Below are 25,421 nucleotides of genomic sequence, written 5' to 3' on the forward strand. Positions count from 1 at the left end.
GACCCACTGGAATTGTGATACAGTGAATTATAAGTGAAATAATCTGCCTGTAAACAATTGTTGGAAAAATGACTTGTGTCATGCACAAAGTAGATGTCTTAACTGACTAGCCAAAACTATAGTTTGTTAACAAGAAATTTGTGGAGTGGTTGAAAAACAAGTTTTAATGACTCCAACCTAAGTCTATGTAAACTTCCAACTTCAAATGTATACAGCTCTTTATCAACATCACCAGTTCAAAGTTCAATCCACCGGTGTCCCCTCTTCAGATGGGGTAGAAATATACACTGAGTTAAAACAGGACTGGATACCAGCCCTATGACTGCCATTAAATTATGGAAAATACATGACAGAAAGACCACCACCTCTCCCCATAAAGAGAGGGAGTCCATCTGCACCCCCCACCCCCATGTTTCTAGTCCCAGAGTTTGATCTGTCCGTCCCAGCCACAGGTGATGACCTTGGAGGTCTCATGAGGATGCCACAGGGCGCTGATGCACACCTTGTCGTGGGCCTTGATCCGGTGATACAGCTTGGTGGTCTTCCAGTCCCAGATATTCAGCTTCCCATCCGCATCGCCAGACACCACATAGCTACAAGAGAGAGAGGGATGAGGAGCGAGAAAGGGAGAGAAGGGAGGAGAGAAAGAGGTTAGCCTCCCTGCTAAAAATGTATCCTGTTGCATTTCACCTAAGAGGTTGTGTGAATTTGGGTTTCTGCGCGAAGGGGGTACTTGCTGTTTCCATGGTTACTAAGAGAAGTGAAGGTACCTGCTGATAAGGGTGAGCGATGGGGCACGGGGAAGGGTGGGGGCAACACGGCGAGGGTGAGGGGGTTCTTAATTGGGGTTTGTGCTAAAATGAGGTAGGTGGCCTGGTTAGCTCTCTCCTGGAGGGGTGTATATTCGGCACTAAGTACAGGATATGCTCAGAAACACTCAATGACTGAAGGACTCGTTATAGAGGGAAGTAGAGGTGAGTGTATGGATCTGTCTGTTTCTGGATAAACACAATATTACCTGCTTGGGGCATGCTTCTCTCTCTCTATCTCTTCCTGAAGTTTGTAACATTCCACCCTTCAAAACCCTTTGCTAACAAAAATACATGGGTTGATTCAAAGGTACATAAAAAAAAAAAAAAAATGGAAATAAAAATGCTCTATTTGAAAACATGCTCGTACCATTGCTGTGTTACCTATCCCACTTAGACAAACACCAGGTGAACCGATAGATGGAAGCTTCGCTTCTAGTCCGTAGGAAACTGTGCAGTATTTATGTAATTTTTTAGAAATGTATTATTTATTACATTGTTAGCCCAGAAAACCTTAAGTGTTATTACATACAACCAGGAAGAATTATTGGATATCAGAGACTTCAACGACCAGGAATATGACTTTACCAAAGCGGATCCTTTGTTTGCACCTCGCACGGCATTTGAAATGATTCCAGAGGCCGAAACAATGCCGCCGTTGGACAGGGTGCCGGAGCGGTCTTCTAGTGAGGCTTCTGATGCGCGCACACCACTCACCGCTCCCGAGTATATTACTCACTAATTTCCAGTCCTTGGTTAACATAGTCGACAAAATCTGGGCAAGAGTTGCTCTCCAAAAGACATATCCGGGATTGTAACATACTCTGTTTCACGGAAACATGGTTAGCTGGGGACAAGCTGTGGGAGTCCATACAGCCAATGGGATTTTCAGTGTATTGCGCCGATAGGAATAAACATCTCTCCGGTAAGAAGGGCGGGGTGTATGTTTCATGATTAACAACTAATGGTGTAATTGTAACAACATACAGGAACTCATGTCCTTTTGTTCACCTGACCTAGAATTCCTCACAATCAAATGCCAACCGCATTCTTCCCCAAGAGAACTCTCCTCGGTTATCTTCACAGCCGTGTATATCCCCCCGCAAGCGGATACCAAGACGACCATCAAGGAACTTCACTGGACTTCATGCAAACTGGAAACCATATATCCTGAGGCTGCATTTATTGTAGCTGGGGATTTTACCAAAGCTAAATTTGAGAACAAAGCTACCTAAATTCTATAGAGCATATTGATTGCTGTACACGAGTGAGTAACACGCTCAACAATTGCTACTCTAACTTCAGTGATGCATACATGGACCTCCCCTGCCCTCCTTTTGGCTAATCTGACTAGGACTCCATTTTGTTGCTCCCCTCCTATAGGCAGAAACTAAAAACAGGAAGGGCCGTGCTTAGGTCTATCCAACACTGTTCTGACCAATCGGATTCCACGCTTCAAGATTGCTTTGATCACGTAGACTGGGATATGTTCCGGGTAGCCTCAGATAATAACATTGTCATATATGCTGATTCGGTGAGCGAGTTTATAAGGAAGTGTATAGGAGATTTTGTACCCACTGACTATTAAAACTTTCCCTAACCAGAAACCATGGATTGATGGCAGCATTCTTGCAGAACTGAAAGCACGTACCACCATATTTAACCATGGCAAGGCGACCGAATACAAACAGCGCAGTTATTTCTTTCGTAAGGCAATCAAACAAGCAAAGCGTCAGTATTTAGACGAAGTGGAGTCGCAATTCAATGGCTCAGACACAAGACATATGTGGCAGGGTCTACAGACAATCACGGAATACAAAAAGAAAACCAGCCCCGTCGCGGATATTGACATCTTGCTCCCACAAATTAAACAACTTCTTTGCGCGCTTTGAGGACAATACAGTGCCACCGACACGGGCCGTTAACTTCTTTGGGATAGGGGGCAGCATTTTCACTTTTGGATGAATAGCGTGCCCAGAGTATCTGCCTCCTACTCAGTCCCATATGCTAATATATGCATATTATTATTAGTATTGGATAGAAAACACTCTGAAGTTTCTAAAACTGTTTGAATGATGTCTGAGTATAACAGAACTCATATGGCAGGCAAAAGTGGGAAATCTGAGGTTTGTAGTTTTTGAACTCAGCCCCTATCGAATACACAGTGGGATATGGGTTATTTTGCACTTCTAAGGCTTCCACTAGATGTCAACCGTCTTTAGAACGTTGTTTCAGGCTTCTCCTGTGAAGGGGGGCCGGATGAGAGCTGTTTGACTAAGGAGTCTGGCCGCAGCCTCGTTCTCAGTCACGCGCATTTCACGAGAGGTAGCTCTCTTTCCATTGCTTTTCTACAGACAATGGAATTCTCCGGTTGGAATATTATTGAACATTTATGATAAAAACATCCTAAAGATTGATTCTATACTTAGTTTGACAAGTTTCTACGACCTGTAATACAACTTTTAGTCCGACTGGACCTGAACACGCGTTTGGATTTGTTTACCAAACGCCCTAACAAAAGAAGCTATTTGGACATAATTGATGGACTTTATGGATCAAAGAAAACATTTATTGTCGAACTGGGATTCCTCGGAGTGCATTCTGATGAAGATCATCAAAGTGAATATTTATAATGCTATTTCTGACTAATGTTGACGGCGCAACATGGCGGATATTTCTTTAGGCTGTTTTGGGCTCTGAGCGCTGCCGATTATGCTTTTCCCACTCCAGCCAGCTGGTCCGAGCATACTCTGAGGACGCGGCTAGGGATGCCGTCTGGGCCAGCAGCCCTGCGAGGGTTTTACTCCCGTCGGCCACGGAGAAGGAGAGCCCACGGTCTTTGTTAACCTGTCTAGGACTGTTCCGTGACATTTCACATTCTTAAAATAAAGTGGTGATCCTAACTGACCTAAGACTGGGAATATTTAATAGGATTAAATGTCAGGAATTGTGAAAAACTGAGTTTAACTTCTTGTCAATAGGGGGGCGCTGTTTTCACTTTGGAAAAAATCGTGCCCAATTTAAACGGCCTCGTACTCTATTCTAGATCATACAATATGCATATTATTATTACTTATTGGATAGAAAACACTCACGTTTCTAAAACTGTTTGAATTATATCTGTGAGTAAAACAGAACTCATTTTGCAGCAAACTTCCAGACAGGAAGTGAAAAACCTGAAAACGAGGCTCTGTTTCAGGGCCTGCCTATTCAATTGCCTAATATTTATCGATATGCATGCACTTCATACGCCTTCCACTAGATGTCAACAGGCAGTGGAAGGTGGAATGGGGTGTCTAGCTTGATCTGAGGTCGAACAAGAGCTTTTGGAGTGGCAGGTCAGGAATTTCCTTTCTCTACCTAGGCGCGCGAAGCACCCCCATATTGTCTTCTGATAAGCGTTCGGTATACACGGCTAATATCTCCGGCTCTTATTTTATTTGATACATGTGATAATAACCTCGTAAAGTATGTTTTTTCAACCGAGTTCTATCAGTTTATTCAACGTTTATTGGGACTTTGAGTTTTCCGTTCTTTGCGTCGAGAGAAACGGGGAACGTCATCCACATTGGCTAGCATTGTGGCACGAATTCGACAGGAGAAAAGGACATTCTAAAACCAAACAACGATTTATTCTCGACCTAGGACTCCTTGTACAAGATTCTGATGGAAGCTCAACAAAAGTAAGAACAATTTATGATGTTATTTCGTATTTCTGTGGAAAATGTTATTCCTATTCTCTGCCGTTTTGGCGGGCGCTGTCTCGCAATAACGCAAGCTGTTTGTTATGGTAAAGTTATTTTAAAAAATCTAACACGGCGGTTGCATTAAGAACCAGTGTATCTTTCATTTGCCATACAACAAGTATTTTTATGTAAAGTTTATGATGAGTTCTTTGGTCAGATTAGGTGAGTGTCCAAAATAGCTCCGGACATTCTGGTGAATCAATGCTACATATTCACAATGTATAACCACGGGTTGCAGCTCTAAATATGCATTTTCGAACAAAACATAAGTGTATTGTATAACCTGATGTTATAAGACTGTCATCTGATGAAGTTGGTCAAGGTTAGTGATTAATTTTATATCTTTTGCTGGTTTTTGCGAATGCTATCTATGCGGTGAATAAATGCGGTTGTGTGTTTGGCTATTGTGGTAAGCTAATATAATACTATATTGTGTTTTCGCTGTAAAACACCTTTTTTTTTTTTTTTTTTTTTTTTTTAAATCAGAAATATTGGCTGGATTCACAAGATGTTTATCTTTCATTTGCTGTACACCATGTATTTTTCATAAATGTTTTATGATGAGTATTTAGGTATTTCACATTGCTCTCTGTAATTATTCTGGCTGCTTTGGTGATATTTTTGATGGTAGCTGCAATGTAAAACTATGATTTATACCTCAAATATGCACATTTTCGAACAAAACATAAGTGTATTGTATAACCTGATGTTATAAGACTGTCATCTGATGAAGTTGTTTCTCGGTTAGTGACTAATTATAATTATTTCTATATTTGGTCGGTTTTGCTACCTATGCGGTAGAAACATGTTGAAAATATGCGGTTGAGTCTTTGGCTATTGTGGTTAGCTAATAGAAATAAATTGTGTTTTCGCTGTAAAACATTTTAAAAATCGGAAATGATGGCTGAATTCACAAGTTGTTTATCTTTCATTTGCTGTATTGGACTTGTGATTTCATGATATTTATATGCTATTATTTACTTGTGGCGCTATGCTAGGCTATGCTAGTCAGCTTTTACTGATGAGGATGCTCCCGGATCCGGGATGGGTGTTAAGTAAAGGTTAAATGTATTTGGCTAAGGTGTATGTAAACTTCCGACTTCAACTGTATGTAAGAATGCTGTTCATTGACTACAGCTCAGCATTGAACACCACAGTACCCTCCAAACTCATCATTAAGCTTGAGACCCTGGGTCCTGGACTTCCTGACGGGCCACCCCCAGGTGGTGAAGGTAGGAAACAACATCTCCACTCCACTGATCCTCAATACTGGGGACCCACAAGGGTGCGTTCTCAGCCCCCTTCTGTACTCCCTGTTCACCCATGACTGCGTGGTCATGCACGCCTCCAACTCAATCATCAAGTTTGCAGACGACAACAGTGTATTACCAACAACAACGAGACAGTCTACAGGGAGGAGGTGAGGGCCCACGGAGTGTGGTGTCAGGAAAATACACTCCCACTCAATGTCAGCAAAACAAAAGATGATCGTGGACTTCAGAAAACAGCAAAGAAAGCAGCCCCCTATCCACATCAACGCGACAGCAGCAGTGGAGAATTTCAAAAGTTAAGTTCCTCTGTGTTCATATCACTGACAATCTGAAATGGTCCACGCACACAGTGTGGTGAAGAAGGCGCAAGTGCCTCTTCAACCTCAGGAGGCTGAATAAAATGTGGCCTGCCAACGAAAAACCTCACTAACTTTTACAGGTGCACAATTGAGAGCATTCGGTCAGGCTGTATCACCGCCTGGTATGGCAACTGCACCGCCCACAACCGCAAGGCTCTCCAGAAGGTGTTGAGTCTGCCTAACGCATCACCGGGGGCAAACTACCTGCCCTCCAGGACACCTACAACACCCGATGTCACAGGAAGGCAAAAAATATCATCAAGGACAATAACCACCCGAGCCACTGCCTGTTCCCCCCCGCTTCCATCTAGAAGACGAGGTCAGTACAGGTGCATCAGAGCTGGGACAGAGATTGAAAAACAGCTTCTCTCTCAAGGCCATCAGATTGTTAAACAGCCACCACTAGCACAGAGAGGCAGCTGCCTACCTACAGACGTGATATCATTGGCCACTTTAATAAATGGAACACTAGTCACTTTAATAATGCCACTTAAAGAATGTTTACATATCTCACATTACTAATCTCATATGTATATAATGTATACTGTATTCTTCACAGTATCTGTCACTGCTCATCCATATATTTTATACTTATATATTCTCATCCCATTCCTTTACTAGATTGTGTGTGTATTAGGTTTTGTTGTGGAATTGTTAGATATTACCTGTTGGATACTGATGCACTGTCAGATCTAGAAGCATAAGCATTTCGCTACACTCGCAATAACATCTGCTAACCATGTGTATGTGACCAAAAACATTTTTAATTGATTTCCGCGGCGATGTCACTGAACATCAGAACCCTGAAGCCCTGGGTCATATTCATTAGAAAACAGGGAGGGACTACCTGAATTTGTCCAATAAGAAACTTTTGTTTCGTTGCAAAACGTTTTGCTACTGTTTGCAATGGTGTCCTCTAATGAATGGGACTCTGCGTGTCTTACCTCATGTCTGGGGAGAAGTCCACCTGGCAGGCGTAGCCAGCCACCATGTGGCCCTTGAAGATCTTCTTCTTGTTCAGACGGAAACGGTTCTGGGCTCCAAAGATCAGGATTTGGTTGTCCATGGACTGGCAGGCCAGCCACTTACCTACGAGGGGAGAAAATACAATATCATTTTGAAAAACGGTTTGATTTAGAGTTATTCAGAGTGCAGTTTTAGTTTGAGCTTGCTGATGTTAGGGGTTGAGCCCAGGTCAGGACTTCTCCAATGGGCCTGTGCATTTCAAAACAACATATTTCTGGTCAACCTTTTTCAGAGTGTGAAAAGCAGCTAATGCATTTGAGGAGCTCAGTTTTGTTTGGAATGGGATACAACTGTAGAAACAAGCCAGGTTGGTTGAGTCGAAAAAGCCAGGTTGGTTGAGCTCAAGAAAATGTTACTTTTTATGGTCTGTATGAGTGGACCACCACAGAAGACTGCACTGGCAGCTCTTCTCCCTAACCACTTGAAAAATATGAGCCTTCCTTGTGGAAAATATGAAGACTTTTGATGAGCGAATGCCCACTTGGGTTACATCCCAAATGACATCCTATTCACTATATAGTGCACTACTTTGGTCCCTATTCAAAAATAGTGCACTATATAGTGAATAGGTCACCATTTGGGACACACATTTTATGTCAACCTCACAGACGTTCAGTTAGCTAGCAACCCTCCCCGTCTCTCTCCTTCTCAGACACTGGGACTCAGTAACAGCAATGCTGGTTGGGCAGCCGTGCCAAAGCATTTCACGAATCACTGCACTACTTGAAAAGAAACATGATGGAAATTCCTAGTGTGTGTGTGTGTGTGTGAGTTCCACTGCGTGCGTGTCCTGCCTTTCTGAGCGCCTCCCTACCAAACCCACATAAAAAGGACGCCATTATCCCAAAATGTGGATGAGAAACGGATGAACACAACTGGGCCAATTTCACCCGACTGCTCCGACCTCGGCTCTCTTTTGTTAAAGTGGAGAGAAAACAACAACGATAAGAGGAAGAAAGGCTCCGTACGCAGTCCCAGCTAGGGCTGCTGCCTGGCTGCCATTTAGGAGTGGAGCTGTGGGGGACAGAGTGGAGTGGTCTGCTCTCCCAGTGAGAGTTCATCCATTATTTAGACTAAAGAGAAACAATCCATGTCAGGACAAATATGAACAGCTCAGAGAAAGATATGGGGGACGAGAGGATGGGGGAGAGGGGTAGGAAGGGGGGGGGGGGGGGGCAAATAAAAAGCTAAGTGCCAGAATATGTACACCAATCTCTCTCTCTGTCTGTGTGTGTCTGTCACCACTCACCATTGGGTGAGTGTTACAGCAGGCATTGAGTGCATACTGGGCTCTGCGATGTACTTGAAGTCCACAGGAATGTCCCTGTAAAACATAACAAATCAGTTAGAGTACAGTCAAGTACGGTCCAAAGGTCAACCATGACATTACTGGCATGAGTATTGATAACTAGCAGCAATGCTCTCAGGTTTGGAAACATTCACAAAGTCATGCAATGCAGCTTGAGCTGTTTCTAAGCAGGACATGATTCTAGCAGACATCCAAAATAGAACGACAGTACAGCTAGGATCCAGACAGTGCTGGCATTACAGATATGTAAATAGTATGCATTTCCAAGCCATGTTTGGAAATGTCTGGATGTTTGGGGCGGCAGGAGGCCTAGTGGTTAAACCGTTGGGCCAGTAACCAAAAGGTTGCTGGATCGAATCCCCGAGCTGTCAAGGTAAAAATCTGTCATTCTGCCCCTGAACATGGAAGTTAACCCACTGTTCCCCGGTAGGCCGTCATTGAAAATAAGAATTTGCTCTTAACTGATTTGCCTAGTTAAATAAAGGTTAAGTGAAAAAAACAATACTAAAATAAAAGTTTGCTTACATCCAATTAAATCTACACTTCCCCCTCTGTCCTCGTGCTCTCCCTTTCTCAACCCTCCACTCTCAGAATTTTAGAGTCAAATGGAGGTATGTTGTTCTTGGGTCTGCCCAGCATCATCCAACTCGCTGGTCATGTCCCACCTGGCTGCGTGACAGACACCAACCCCAGTGGCAGCCTGCAGATTGTCCATGACTGTTCCTAACGTCGTGTGTGCGTGCGTGTTGACTTGATCCTCCCCTCCCCTCCCTCAGTAGTCTCGAAAGCCCGACCCTAGGAAGCAACAGTGACTAGGGTCTGATTTCAATGACAGACTCTTTGGCAACTTCAATACGGGAAGAAAAAAAAGAAGGTTGGATTTGGTCGGGTTCGAGACTGCTCACTCAGTGGGAGGCTGTCTATTTGGACTGAGGCCATCTCTGTCTCGCTCCCTCTTCCATCCCTCCCCCTCTCTCAGACAACAAACAGCTGGAGTGGTTTAGAGTAGCAGTGCTGCACAGTTCTATCCTATAAACACCAGCTAGGCCTATCTCCACCCGACAAACCAGGAACAGAAGGAAAAGGACTGCCATTTTCAAACCAGGGGGAACTACAGAAAAATAACGGCCTATGATCCCGAATACAACACCTTATCAACATAACATGCACATGCAGTCAGTCGTAGGATTAAACAAGATAAAATGTAGAGCGTGTGCACACACACGCAACCCAAAACGGCCCCCTGAGCGAGTGCTGGCTGACGTCAACAGCGGAGAAGTCAGGCCAAACTCAAGTCTCTGAACACAAGCAAAACATGTGAAATCTCCTCTGAGCTCCAAAAATAACCCTGCTCTCAATGTGTCTGCGTGGCTGGGAAAGAGACGGATAGAGCTGGGAGAGAAAAAGAACAAGGATAGGAATAACACCACCAGAGTTTGTAGTGGACTGCTGCTATTTCCTCCCGGGTTTGTGTTGTTAATAAAGCCCATAAACCGTCAGGTGAAGTTGTGTTCCTGAAGACCCTAACTTGCCCCAGTCAGTCCTAATCCACATTAACAGCTTCACTCAGAGCAGGACTGCTGATCTATGATCAGGTCCCCTTGTCCATGTAATCAAATTCATTGTGATTTACAAGACAAAACTGATCCTAAAAATCAGCACTCCTCTGTAACACTTGGATCAAAAGGGCCCCTGGTTTATATCTTACCCTCTACAGTGTCTAATGTAATTGATCCATAGGGGGTGCAGAGCCGGTAGCCACTGGGGGATGGTTGGCAGTAACTCTCTGTGTGTGTGTGTAATTGATGTGTTTATAATAAGAACTTGATGCCCCTTGCTGGCATAGTGTAGTACACTGTATTGATTCTAAATCGTGCCCAGCCCATCTCTACATCCGCAACAAATATATCTCAACTACTGACAGCCAGCCTCCGAGAGAGCTCTTCACTCTGTGGGTGTGTTGTCCACAAAAGGAGCCAAGGTGGTGGTAGAGTTTGTGATATGCCTGTGTGTGAACAAGGACTCATTCCTGTCTCATTCCAAATCCCCATATTTCCCAAATTCACACAACGTACCACCTCTATCTCCATGTCAGTGATGTTGACTCCATGTTTATTTCTGCCTAATTCAGCTGAGCTGGGGAGAGGGGGAGTCCAGAGCCAGCCAGGTGGTATCCAGGGGAGACAGAGTGGGGGCAGTAAAGCCTTTCATTGGCACAGGTTCTTCTCTCCACCATAATAAACACCTCTCGCACCCCCACTACACTCCCATAGCCCCTGAGAGGACCCTGAATGAGTCTGCAATCCACTCAAATACTCAACACTCAAAGCCAAAAGACTGTGCATGTTTCACACTCTACCCTAACAAGCACATTCTATTGTGAAAGATAACAAGTGCAAGTGCAATGTCTCCAATTAACTGTCAAAACTACAGCAGAGACCAAAACGGTGGATGTGCACTCAAGCCCTTCGCTCACATAGGCTGCGTTTACACAGGCAGCACAACTGATCTTTTGCCCAATTATTGTCAAAAGTATCCAACCTGGTTTGTCAAAAGACCAATTAGTGGAAAAAGATCAGAATTGGGCTGTCCAAGAGTGCATATCACTCCCTTCTCACCAACCAAACCAACTCCCTCCACTACTAAACCCACACCTGGCACCCTCTTCCTACCAGTCAATCCTACAGCTTAAAACACACACACCAACCGGATATTGCAGAAAGAAACACAACTGATTGAAAAAGAGGTATTTAGTAGAATCTGTGTTCCCTCTAAGAATCCTTGTGAAATGCCCATCCTTCGTCACCGGGTCTTAAATATTTATCATCTTAGCGGTAAACAGACCAGCGGTTGTTTATCACCATGGGAACCAAGCTAATTTGCAAGTCGTTCTCGGCGAGCTTGGTGATTGGCGGTTGAGTGGAAAGACAGAACATGAATGTGTCAACAAGGTGTCAAACATACGGCCTGCGGGCTGGATACGGCTCGCGAGGGGGTCCAATCTGGCCCACAGTTGGTAAAAAAAAAAAAAAATTAAAAGGGAAATGAACTATATATACTTTAAAATGACTAAAACCAAATGAAACTGTGTAGAAATAATAATGGACTTATATTTATACATTGACTGTCTAGCTCGGTAATTATCACTGTGAACCACAGGTGGCTGCGGAGGGGAGAACGGCTCATAATGGACGGGACGTTGCAAATGGAATGGCATCAAACATATGGAGATACCATTCCAAAAATGCCGCTCGTCATTACCACGAGCCCTAATTAAGATGCCACCAACTTCCTGTGCTGTGCAGTCAATGGACCTACATTCATACATTTTCTTGACTGTCCAGCTCGCTAATAATGACTACAGTCAGGGAGCATCAGACATTTAAAAAATGGACAGAGGACTATTGTTTTTTTTTTTGTTTTTTTTGTTTAAATTGGACGCCATGGAAATAACACATTTTAAGTACGGCCCTTTGGACATCGTTGAAGACCGAATGCCGACCCGGGGCAAAATGTGTTTGACACCCCTGGTGTCAAACCTTTTGTATTTTTCTATAAAAATCTAAAACACGTCACGAGCAAATAAGTAAACATGAGAGCGGAACAGGAGCAGTTATGCAAGACCCTGACATTACAAGCTAGGCACGTCGCTAGAAGAGGGGACTTCAACAGTAGTGAACTTCCCATGACCTGCCACCCATAGCAGCACCCTAACCCAATTCAACCCAACACATTCCTCCTCCACTTTCACTTGCACTTTATGACTTGTGAAACACTCTTTGGCAATGAGTTCAGTTTGCAGAGAGGCATCTAGAACACCGGCAGGACAAGCTGTTGGCGCCAATGTACAAGCAAGCTATATTATGCAAATGAGGTATAATACCAAGAGTGATGCTACTCATCAACATAACGGTGCCGATTCAGACCGTCAGCCAAAACACAAGCTTGAAAGCTATGGTAGGGTCGGTGCAGACAAGAAGCTCAGCAGTCTCTTGTTTGTCACTTACCACTCCCACACGCGGAGGGACTTGTCGTCAGACGTGCTGACGAAACGGCGGTTCTCATCCACAAATGTGATGGTGTTGACCGCTCCCAGGTGACGGTCATACTCCTGAACCACCTCTCCTGTCCTCGCGTCCCACTGGGAGAGGGGGGGAAGCACAGGATGGAGAGAAGAGATCAATTAATAGATATTGAAAACAGGTTAAACACACCGGTAATGTGAACGATAAATTACACAACACTCCTGTCATAGACAAACACTGGAACACACACACCAATATTACAGTTTAATAAGGTGACAAAATTATTCAAAAATAGAGAGGGAGAGAGATTGTCTGTTTAAAGAGTTAATTGCTTTTCCAGCGAGGGGACTCTGCCTAGTAGGTTGTTGTCTTTCACAGATCTCTCGCTCGCTCTCTCGTATTGCCACCAGCCTCTAGGTAGCGTGTGTGTCATGACAGTACCTGAACAATCTTCTTATCTGACATGCCAGCCACAAACAGATTCTGCTTGTCCTCGTCTGGGTTGAACTTGACGCAGTATGGCACCTTTCTGTTGGTGAAGCGGGAGATGCACTGGCCTGTGGAAGGACAGTTTACTACACATTTGAGAAGAACCCACACAGATTGTCTGCAACACACATTGTCATCATTATAGTGCAGAAACACCCAGACATAACTTCCCGGTGGCATTATGGCAATTCAATCAGATTTGTCAAAACCAACATCCTCAATACAATTGATGAATTCTCATTAGAAATGTGCCATTTTCAATTAATCAACACAAGTTGACAGAATGTACATTAAATGTCCCCTAACCATACAGCCCGCTGACTCGTACACAAGGCGCTATGACAAGTCAGTGGTTCTACAGAACAACAAGAGGCAGATGAGTCTCTCTACTGCCCTCTACTGGGAGAGCAGAGACTCTCCCTGATCCCACTGGTAGTACCCAGATCTACACAACATACTTCTATCTGAATGTTCAACCATGCTGGCCACCTTCAGCAGGGCATAACATTATGAAACATTCTCATAGAATTGTGCTAAACAGAACTGACGTGCTTCTCGGAATGTCAAGTAATCGTGAAAGCTCTATTTGTGCCATTTCTATCATTGCCACGACTGTTCTGTTCAATGACAGCCCCCAGACACGGTGGAACGTTTGTGGCAATTCTAACATGGTCACCACGACTGAACCGACCCGTCTCGGTGTCCCAGAGTTTGAGGTAGCGGTCGTAGGCTGCACTCATGTACTGAGACCCAGTGTTGTTGAAGCAGATATCCCGCACTGCTTTACTGTGGCCTGGAGGGAGAGACACAGAAACACACACATTTTATATGCACATATTCCTCCTGCTCTGTTATTCTGTCAAAGCCCCTGATCAGACTGCCTTTCAAATCACATTCATTGGTGGAATATAAAATCACAGACAGAGGGAAAAAAGGTAAGAAAGAGATTGAAAGCCAAAGTGGAACTGATGGTCAGAGAGAAGAGGTGGGTGGGGAGAGCGCATCAAGGAAGAAAAACAAGCTTAAGCACAAAGGGGACATGGAGTGAGAAGCTCTCTACTATACCCCACTTTCTCTCAACTCATCCCCCTGGTCTCCACTCCTTCCTACGTCTATCCCTCCTTCTCACTCTCTCCCTCCCCTCTGTTTAGAGTTGAAGTCGGAAGTTTACATACGCCTTAGCCAAATACATTTAAACTCAGTTTTTCACAATTCCTGACTTTTAATCCTATTAAGAATTCCCCGTCTTAGGTCAGTTTGGATCACCACTTTATTTTAAGAATGTGAAATGTCAGAATAATAGTAGAGAGAATGATTTCATATTTTATTTCTTTCATAACATTCCCAGTGGGTCAGAAGTTTACATACACTCAATTAGTATTTGTCAGCATTGCCTTTAAATTGTTTAACTTGAGCTAACATTTTGGGTAGCCTTCCACAAGCTTCCCACAATAAGTTGGGTGAATTTTGGCCCATTCCTCCTGCACCAGTCCCTCCTGCAGCAAAGCACCCCCACAACATGATGCTGCCACCCCCATGCTTCATGGTTGAGATGGTGTTCTTCGGCTTGCAAACATAACAATGGTCATTATGGCCAAAAAGTTCAATTTTTGTTTCATCAGACCAGAGGACATTTCTCCAAAAAGTACAATATTTGTCCCCATGTGCAGTTGCAAACCGTAGTCTGGCTTTTTTATGGCGGTTTTGGAGCAGTGGCTTCTTCCTTGCTAAGCTGCCTTTCAGGTTATGTCGATATAAGACTCCTTTTACTGTGGATATAGATATTTTTGTACCTGATTCCTCCAGCATCTTCACAAGGTCCTTTGCTGCTGTTCTGGGATTGATTTGCACTTTTGCACCATGGTGTTTATACTTGCGTACTATTGTTTGTACAGATGAACATGGCACCTTCAGGCGTTTGGAAATTGCTCCCAAGGATGAACCAGACTTGTGGAGGTCTACAATTTTTTTTCTGAGGTCTTGGCTGATTCCTTTTGATTTTCCCATGATGTCAAGCAAAGTGGCACTGAGTTTGAAGGTAGGCCTTGAAATACATCCACAGGTACACTTCCAATTAACTCAAAAAGCTTCCAATTGACTCAGAAGCTTCTAAAGCCATGACATAATTTTCTGGAATTTTCCACGCTGTTTAAAAGTTACAGTCAACTTAGTGTATGTAAACTTTCTGACCCACTAGAATTTTGATACAGTGAATTATAAGTGAAATAATCTGTCCGCAAACAATTGTTGGAAAAATGACTTGTGTCATGCACAAAGTAGATGTCCTAACCGACTACCCAAAACTTTAGTTTGTTAACAAGAAATTTGTGGAGTGGTTGAAAAACGAGTTTTAATGACTCCAACCTCGTGCACGTAAACTTCCGACTTCAACTATGTGTGTGTGTGTGTCTATAGAGTCAGGTTAAGTAACGTCTGGTCCCGCTGGTCTCTCTCCCCCCTCTCAGGCGCCCCTCTTGTTATGAAAGCCTACAACGGCAATAACAGGTTCCCGTCGAGGCTAGCCATCTGTCTGTCCACGCTCTAACCAGGCCTATCCCACATCCCATTACAGACTCCTAACCCCACAGGCACTGTACAGACCTGGCTTCTGATGTGTTGTAAGGTAGGGCAAAACACACACACACGCAAGCTAGACATCGTCACCACACACACACACGTTAGCACTTTAGTTAGCTCGCTTGCTACTCTGAAATAACCCCACTGCGCTCTCTGAAGCTCCATTGCTGAAACACACGCACTCTTCATCTCTCCATTTCTTGCCCTCTATACACCCCATCCCCCTATCTACCCAGGGCTGTTGAATTATACATGGTGTTTGAGGGAGCCGACAGGCAGAACCACAGCTGAAGGAAAACAATCTACTCTGACAGCCCAGCCTGTCCACAGGAGGGAGGGATGGGGAGTGACCTGCATGCAATTCCCAGCTCCGTGCCTCTGTCTACTCCAAACCTATCCTCAACACTCAGCGGAAAGCTTATGTTCCATTAATGTTCACTTAGCGCTCTCTCTCGAATCTACTCCACATCTTACACCCCTCCCCCCCAACAGTGTCAGCTCACATTCATGTATTAATGCTGAATTAACGGTCCGCTGCAAGAGAGTTCTGGAATAGTGGGAAACAGGGTAATGAGATGTCACTCTCCTTGACCGTGGCCCAGTGCGACGCTCTGACACACTCTTTCATCCATTATTCCCCTGATGTTCGAATCAAGTTCGCTCCGCATTGAATTAGAAACATTAATGAGATCTGCCAAGGGAGAGGAGTGTGCTTGATTGGAATCCAACTAACTTGTACTGGTGGATAGATTGTATGTTGAAGTGATGTGCTTGATTGACTAAGAATTGCATTTGGGTTTGTATACCCTTAGAGATGACAACACTTAGGCTGGTTAGTGGTTTGAGCTAAGGTCTTATTCTCTTAACCCTAGGGGCATTGTAATCCCTGTAGCAAAACACACGAAAACAGAAACACAGAGTGTGAAACAGTAAACAGAGATAGTCCACTTACCGATAAATGTCCGTATGCACCTCCTCTCGTTATACACCTCCCACAACTGAGGAGAGGGAAGAGAGAAGAAAATATTTTAAAAAGCACTGTGTGCACTTTAACTAGATTCGACCAGCATGGGCCAGTGTCTGGCAACCACTGAGGGTCTCATAAGAAATCAGCAAAGGGCTCATCTGAGACAGTAAGAGCATTAAAACCAGTAGGCCCCTGGTTCTACCAGACACACAAACAGTGAGGAGTCAGGGGCCCAGAGACCTTTTGACAGAACAGAGCCATCTTTATATCTAAATCCACAGGATAGAATGACTAATCTAAGCCATGGGAGAGAGAACGAGACAGATGGAGGAGTGAGAGAACAGAGGGGAAGAGAAGACTCTCCTTCTCCAAAAACATGTTGGTTTGCCTTAGAGAGACATCATAAAAATTAAAAATAAATATATCTGGCCAGGAAAGGGGAGATGAGGACAGGAAAAATGTAAGATCTGACTGAGTTGTTAATCACCCACAATAGTCTAAGCCCTGTCTAAACCAGGTAGGTTGGGGTTCAAATAAGCTAAATGTAATTGTTTTAAGGATCATTTTGCAATATGATTTAGAATTTTAAGACCCCTTGAAGTATAACAAAATATATTATAACATTATTTGAACCAAAAATATTTTGGCTTACTGCTATTAGGCCATACAAACGCATTGAATAACTGATTCACTACATGGAACAACAGATAGTACCCCAACATTTTTTAAAGTAAGTTTGTTCTGAAGTCTCTGTCCTATATCTGAGAGATATAAGAAAGATCAGGAAAAATGATGTATTTTATTTATACATGCATTTAACCTCATATTTTTGGCACTAAACAGTCTCCACATTTACAGTACTTCCATAAAACAATGCAGCTGGTCCCGGGGGACCATCAGACAAGTATTTTGAGGCCTGTGAGTGTCCTAGAGAAAAACCACTGACATGTACGTGTTTGTGGAAAGGTGAGTGTGTAGACCAAACTGTTAGGACGCTACAGACAGAAGTTAACAGATCGACTATACCAACATCAGACGAGTCCCAAGACGCGTGTGAGGGTCGTAGAGCAAACCGGAGACCACCATCATGTTCGTGAGAGTGTTATCCTTCCAGAGAGGGGTCATAATAGTCTATGTAGGCCAAACCGTTTGCACACCTTTCACCTTTCACATGCGACAGATTGGAACGCATCCAACGCAAAAAAACAGATATATCTAGCTTAATCTGACAGATTTTGGGTCCTCAGTGAGGACTTGATGGTGTCTGAGCGAGGCAAGAGTGTTCCTTACCTTGACCTTACAGTCCATAGAGCAGGAGAGCAGCAGGTGACCTGACACAGGAAACAGACGGATAGCACTGACCCCCTAGAGAGAGAATGAGAGAGAAAGAGGTTAACGTGTGGACATAATAGATTATTAGAATATTAATCTGCCCGTCTTTGAGCATGCAGGTGTGTATGGTATTGCTATAATTCCTCTTACATACATTTGCAGCCAAATATATTGGCACCCTTGCGCGTTCAAATAATTCCCCATTTCTTCACAAATAAAATGAAGACTGTCTTCACACCTTGTTATCGGATTTCAACATTGCAGAGGCAATTCCATTTTGTACACTTAAGTTTACAATTTTAAATGTAGAAATAAAAGTGGCATGGATAAATGAATGGGCACCCCAGAGCGAGTACTTGGTTGCATAGCCTTTGGCTAAGATAACTCCCGAAAAATGCTTCTTGTAGCCAGCAATGAGCTCGCTGGCTGCTGTTTTCAGCTCTCGCCATAGATTATGGATGGGATTCAGATCTGAACTATTCCCTGGCCACAACCTTCAACAAAGAGACGGTTTTTGGACACTGGGTTGAACATTGCACTCCCAATGGGGGATGGGGAGAGTTATTTTCTTTGAATGCTTCATCTGGTCGTTGGTAAACATAAGAAGACCCCACTGCAGAAAGAGACAAGAATGCCTGATTGAACTTCTCAAAAACCCACCAAAACAAGCCTAAATCCTGGGGGAAATGTTCTGTGGACCAATGATACAAAACTAGAGCTCTTTGGCATTACAGATCAGTGCTGTGTTTACTAGGGATGCAACGGTACACAGTATGTTGTCGAACGGTTCGGTACGCCCCAAACGGTTCAATACGCACATGTGAACCAGCGGAATTACGATATGCCTGTCATTTTCCTATAATTTCCAAAACGTGTTGATTGCGCTGTAGACTACACGCACGTTGTACATTAAGATCCACAGACGTGCAGCTTATGAACAGGCAAGGGAGGCAACTGCTTGAGGCCGTTAGGGGGCTCCTGAGGGCTGACAAACTTTACTCCACAGCAATATGTCCAAATGTAGTAACCGCAGTGACCTCAACCCCATCCCCCTTAAACAACCAATGGACGATTTGTAATGACATCTCAGTAGGAAACCTCCCTAAAAAGGGGCCCCATGAAGCGAGGGGAACCTAAAAACAAATATTCTCCCAGCCCCAACGTGACAATGGCGAGCACTAGCGAGAAGCAAATTTGAAGAGGCTCTGCCGTCTTTCAAATGTTTATTTATTTATTTTATTTCACCTTTATTTAACCAGGTAGGCACGTTGAGAACAAGTTCTCATTTACGACTGCGACCTGGCCAACATAAAGCAAAGCAGTTCGACACATATAACACAGAGTTACACATGGAATAAAACAAACATACAGTCAATAATACAGTAGAAAAATAAGTCTATATACAATGTGAGCAAATGAGGTGAGATAAGGGAGGTAAAGGCAATAAATAGGGCATGGTGGCGAAGTAAATACAATATAGCAATTAAAACACTGGAATGGTAGATTTGAGAGTAGATGAGTGTGCAAAGTAGAAATACTGGGGTGCAAAGGAGCAAAATAAATAAATAAATAAATACAGTAGGGGAAGAGGTAGTTGTTTGGGCTATTTATAGATGGGCTATGTACAGGTGCAGTGATCTGTGAGCTGCTCTGACAGCTGGTGCTTAAACCTAGTGAGGGAGATAAGTGTTTCCAGTTTCAGAGATTTCTGTAGTTCGATCCAGTCATTGGCAGCAGAGAACTGGAAGGAGAGGCGGCCAATGGAGGAATTGGCTTTGGGGGTGACATGTGAGATATACCTGCTGGAACGCGTGCTACGGGTGGGTGCAGCTATGGTGACAAGCGAGCTGAGATAAGGCAGGACTTTACCTAGCAGGGTCTTGTAGATGACCTGGAGCCAGTGGGTTTGGCGATGAGTATGAAGCGAGGGCCAGCCAACAACAGCGTACAGGTCGCAGTGGTGGGTAGTATATGGGGCTTTGGTGACAAAACAGATGGCACTGTGATAGACTGCATCCAATTTCTTGAGTAGAGTGTTGGAGGCTATTTTATAGATGACATCACCGAAGTCGAGGATCGGTAAGATGGTCAGTTTTACGAGGGTATGTTTGGCAGCATGAGTGAAGGATGCTTTATTGCGAAATAGGAGGCCAATTCTATATTTAACTTTGGATTGGAGATATTTTATGTGAGTCTGGAAGGAGAGTTTACAGTCTAACCAGACACCTAGGTATTTGACATATTCTAAGTCAGAACCGTCCAGAGTACTGATGCTGGACGGGCGGGCAGGTGCTGTGTGGGAACATTTTGGATTCAGTGTTCAATACGATGACGAGGGTAAGACCGTAAACAAAGTGCAGTCTGCAAGCATTGCTTTGCCACCCTAGGCTACTCGAGTGGAAACACTAACATGATGTGTCATTTACGTCGCCGTCACCTGGCCGTATCCCTTGCAGGTGGAGCTTGAGCAAAGAGAGTCCACTCCTTAGCGAAAACAACAATCTCTCACTGCTGCCTTCCAACAACAATTTGCGACAAACTCAGAAAAACAAAGAAATAACAAAAGCAGTGGGAGTATTCATAGCCAAAGATTTGCTGCCCTATTCATTGTTTAAAGGGTGATGTGTTTCAATTTTTTTCTTAAATAAAGATACCGAAACCATACCGTTACCGTAGCCCACAAACCGTGATACATACCGAACTGTGGGCCCACTGTACCATTGCATCCCTAGTGTGACCAATGACCAAATTAAGCATTCAATGAAAAGAACACAGGACAATCTAATATGGGAGGTTGAATAATGTGAGGTGAGAGCTCAACACTTCAGTTGGTGGAGGGCACCTCTCAAACATGAAAGAATTGCTGCTGAAGAGTGGGCCAAATTGCTAGTAGAAAGGTACAGCAAGCTGATTGATGGCTAGGAGAAGCGTTTGTCTGCAGTCATCTTGGCCAAAGTCTTTGCAATCAAGTACTAGCTCCGGGGTACCAATAATTCTGTTCATAACATTTGTCTTCATTTTCTAAACTACATTTGTAAACTTAAGTGTACAAAATGTAATTGCTTGTGCAATGTTGAAAATCCAATAAGTTGTGGAGACCAGAGGTGTCGCAATTTCAAATTATTTGATAAGAAATAGGGAATTACTCTAGAAAAGTGAAAGGATGCCAATATCTTTGGATGCAACTGAGTGACCGATGAGTGTTCCCTCACTCAACCTCTGAAAAGTAGGTTTGGGTGGTCTCAAGATTTTCATAACATTCCTTCTCATACTGGGGTATACGGTATTACTGGAAGTGCACACAAGAGGCGCCATCTCTGCTGTAACCAAGAAGCTTGATGTTGCAAGCCATCCACTTAGCAAACCAAATGCATAGCTGGAGCCCTGAGCTGGAGATAATTTATTTGGCACATCTTAGATAGATAGTGAACTTATAGTTATAACCCCCCCTCCTCCCCCCCAAGCTTCAGGGTGCCACAACCCTGTTTGCGTGCATGATAATACCCACTAACAACTTGTCTTGGATAACACTGTTCCTCTAATCATAGACAGTTCAGTGTGTGAGATTAGACTAAAGGACACTCCACACTTTACACAAACGCAGCGTTGTTTTCGACATGCTTTTGTGCTGTTACTTTTCTGGAACGGACCGTATACCGACGCTGTTTGCGTAGGGCCCAATAGCCCGCCTTATGGCTAGCAGCGCAGCATAAAGAGATGAAATCCTTCTTGAATTCTAAGGCTAGAGGCAGAAATCAGGCAAGCATGTCTTGCTGCACACTGATTTGTGCCAAGACATGTTGCTCATGGCATCTGTCAAGCAGGATATTTTACTCTAAATCACAATGGCGTTACCAGAAAATGTGTCTAAACTCGCTATTAACCATCTACCCGTCTCTCCTCTCATCCATGCATCCATCCTCTATCCCTCCATCCACAAACACACTAGCATGCTGCATTTGTATTCAACCCTCTTTACTTTTCAGTCTGCAACTGGCTCCTGTGTAAGTGAGATGGAAGCCCTGCTCATTTTAGACCCGAGTGATCCGGCCCCCTCTCTCGCTACTGCATACAGGCAGAACCAAAGGCCTGATCACATCTCCACAACACTACCTCTGTTGCACAAGCACTTTCTTTCTCTCTCGCTCACATTTCCCGTCTCTGTAAATATGACAGACGCTGTGAAGTGTGTATCACGGTACTATAATAGCTAACCCCGATGAGTGCATTTCAAAATACTCCGGTACACAGTATGCTACCCTAGCTAACACACACACCCTACCTTGGTGTGTCCAGACCAGACGTGGATCTGTTTCTTGGGCAGGTAACACTTGTCTGGGATGTCTGCAGTACGCAGGTTGATGCCCACGTCTTGGGGTACGTGGAGGTATGACCTCCCCTGGTAGTCGTACGCATCTTTGACTGGAGACACAATAGATAAACAGTAAGACATTGAGAACTTACTACATAATGGTCGACAACTCATTATCTTTTAATTTGAGTGAGTGCTGATCAGTTCAGTTATGTAAGTAGTAATGGCGGAGATGAGTGTTAGTTACCATGGAGAATGGTCTTCTCCTTCGCCGGAGCCTCTTCCTCGTTCCTTCCCTTCTTCTGCCTCTTGGCTGTGATCTCGTCCAGCTCCTTCTGTTCCTCCTACAGACCAATCAGCAGAAAACAATTGGTCAGAATCAGAGAATATCTTTCTATGAGGAAAAGCAGTTAAGTCCAAATAATCACACTGCTGCTGTATAATTACAAACATCCAAATTTTGTTTGAGCTTCACATAATATTGTTTGATTCATTGATTACCTCTGATGGTTTGGCGCCGTCCTTTTCATCCACGTATTTCGCCCAGGGCCCGAGGTAATTGTCAATGTCATTTGCTTCACCTCCTTGCACCTTTTTCCTCTTGTCAGTCTTCTTTGGGCCAACCTCAAACACAGTCAATCCTACGAGAGGAGAAACAAGAGAAACTGTCATTTTGTTCTCTTTCTTTCACTGACTGTTACAGAAAGCAATGACTACACTATACATTTCAACGGCTTTCCATTGCGTTTAAAAACATCCTCTTTACCGGCTAGCAATATGCACGATGTACAAGTGACGCGTCAATTTTACTTCCGTATTCCTTGTTTGTGGCTAAGAATGAGAACATGAAAACACGGCTATTTAAGATAAAACTGTATATTAAATTGCATACTTGTTTCCAAGTGCTGTGTTTCAACGTATTTGACGGCTAAGAAGAAGCAAGAAGCCGAAAATCTACACACGAACGGCAAATCTTATGACAGCTTGGCGGGATATCATTTTTTTTCGGGAGGGATAGCATTTTTCAAAAGTACTGGCTGGCAATGTTCAGTAAAAACAAATGTGTGTAAAATAATATACAACATCAAACAGCCTATTAACAGGTTCTTACCGTCCTGTAAGTCCTCAGCTCAAGCAGGCACGCTCCGACATGCTACCAACGCAGCAGGGGATGTGGTCCAAATCTTTCCTAACTCCCGTTGATGTCTTACTGTGTCAAATATTTTGATAACAGACATCGGGTATGACTGAATCAATACACGAAAACAAATATGAATATGATATATGTTAAATAACCACGTTTTCATGAATTTTATGATATATTCCTGAAGCCCATTCAAGAGAGTCGGGACATGACGCCGGAAGTATGACGTAGGATGATGTCACTTACACAGGGTATCCACCACAAGCAAAACGAGCAGGAAATTACCTTTCTTTTTCTCTGCCTCGTCCACTGCACCGATGTAGCTATTGGAGGAGTTTTGGCTTGTATCCACAGACGGATCCAGAGCATAGCCTGAAAGCAACGGCGATTAACAAGTGAAAAAAATAACTAAGATGCTACATTCCTCTAAAACTTTAGATTCAAGGTGAAAGGAAGGCTGACCACTTCACAGCTAAACATTCTATCATAGACAATGACTGGGGTGTGAATAAGGTATATTTACCAAAGGTGGAGAAGGTCCTCCTCTGCTGTTCAAACATAAAGTTGTTGACGTGAGCAGGCTCTGCATAGCCAGACAGCATATTCCTGGGTGCAGCCATCTGTTGACTTTTATATGGGTTGACAGGACCCAACTAGAAGGGGTGCAACGTGAATATGCTAATGATGAGCATCTTAGGTAGGTAGTCAGAATGAAGTAAGGCAGTTTACTTGACTAAAATGTTTTAACGTTAATTTTACCTCTGGTGCAAACATGGTTTCATATGTGGGGTTGTAGGTGACCTCTTTGAGAGAGGGGTCCAGATGTACGCCAGTCTCCACAGCCTCCTGTTGGAGTGAAGAAACATGACAGGTTTTATACTGCTAACCATTCTGATCAATCATCAAACTATGAAGACACTTAAGTTAAAGGGGCTTGAAGTTAGCTGTCCAAACATCTATCCTGTGTTGCGTTCAGTTCATTAAACGTTGTTACCTTGGGTGACGACAAAAACCGTCACGTTCAGTACAAAACGTTTGTACTGAACAACAAGTTTCCCACAAACGTTGTGTATCATTCTTAAGCATTCTTTGAATTGAGATGCGTTCGCTTCCGTTTGACGGAGTGTTGGCTGATCAGTATGGGTGACACTTGAAATCGCAAACTCGTGCAGGCCAAAGTATCGCCCTATAGGCCACCATAATCACAACGTTTTTCAAGTGATCGTTAACAGCAAGTTGGCTATCTAACGTTAACTAGCAAGCTAAAGACAACATTTTCCCGCCTGACCAGCTAACGACATTACTGAACCCCTTTTGACTCAGCTAGCTACTTAGTGTTAAGCGTCAGCATCAAATTATTATCGACTAACGTTAGCTAAATTTGTGACTTTACTTTCAACGGTCTATGTAGTGTAGCTAACTAAGTAGCTATTAAGTTAACGTTACATTTCGGGTTTTTTTCTGTCACAAGCTAACGCTAGCTACATTAGCAGCCGGCTAATAATTTGCCTAGCTATCTCGCGTACCTTTACGGCGACCTCGGGAGCTGAATTGAGGACAGCCAGTGACATTGTTTTGCCAGATTTCAACGGTTGAAGATGTGCCAGAGCATCGGGGTCAACCTTTTCGGGAATAACATGAGATTTGGTCTCATTATCTGAATCTGAATCGCTCCAGTACGAAACGAGGGTGGCCGCCATCTTTGATGCTGTGAAAGCACTACACTACCGGAAATGTCCTAAAAGTAAAATATTCACGCTGTAATATTAACGTGAACAAATATATAATAAACGTCAACATTGGGAGAGATTCATTATTTAGTTAAATATTATGACAAAATGTGTATTAACATAAGTCACTCCTATGTTTTCAATAGATGAGTGATCTAAATATTTAATCAATGCAAATTAATTTTAATAACCTTTCAGGATATAATTCTCTATTGGTTGTTGTCTGAGGGAGTTCGATTAAGCTGAGCCGTGGTGCACATGGGTTTGCCCGGGAGGCAACCATGTCCCAAAACGAATGCAATCACTTTTCACCCGTATAAACTGT

General features: G+C 43.6%; 1 protein-coding gene across 1 annotated transcript; it reads right to left on the reverse strand.

Moving 5' to 3' along the window:
* Positions 1–277: 277 nt before the first annotated feature.
* Positions 278–25,091, reverse strand: LOC139556662 (pre-mRNA-processing factor 17-like). Its single transcript, XM_071370889.1, is given in 16 exon segments — positions 278–593; positions 7,130–7,274; positions 8,461–8,471; positions 8,473–8,535; positions 12,528–12,661; positions 12,987–13,102; positions 13,726–13,827; positions 16,564–16,609; positions 17,869–17,943; positions 22,193–22,332; positions 22,470–22,566; positions 22,724–22,863; positions 23,652–23,738; positions 23,890–24,019; positions 24,126–24,212; positions 24,893–25,091. Coding segments are annotated over 16 exon segments (1,725 nt in total). The 5' UTR covers positions 25,067–25,091; the 3' UTR covers positions 278–415.
* Between the last annotated feature and the right edge of the window lie 330 nt (positions 25,092–25,421).

The sequence above is a fragment of the Salvelinus alpinus genome, chromosome 27 (genome assembly GCF_045679555.1).
Source record: "Salvelinus alpinus chromosome 27, SLU_Salpinus.1, whole genome shotgun sequence".
NCBI classification, from domain to species: Eukaryota; Metazoa; Chordata; class Actinopteri; order Salmoniformes; family Salmonidae; genus Salvelinus; species Salvelinus alpinus.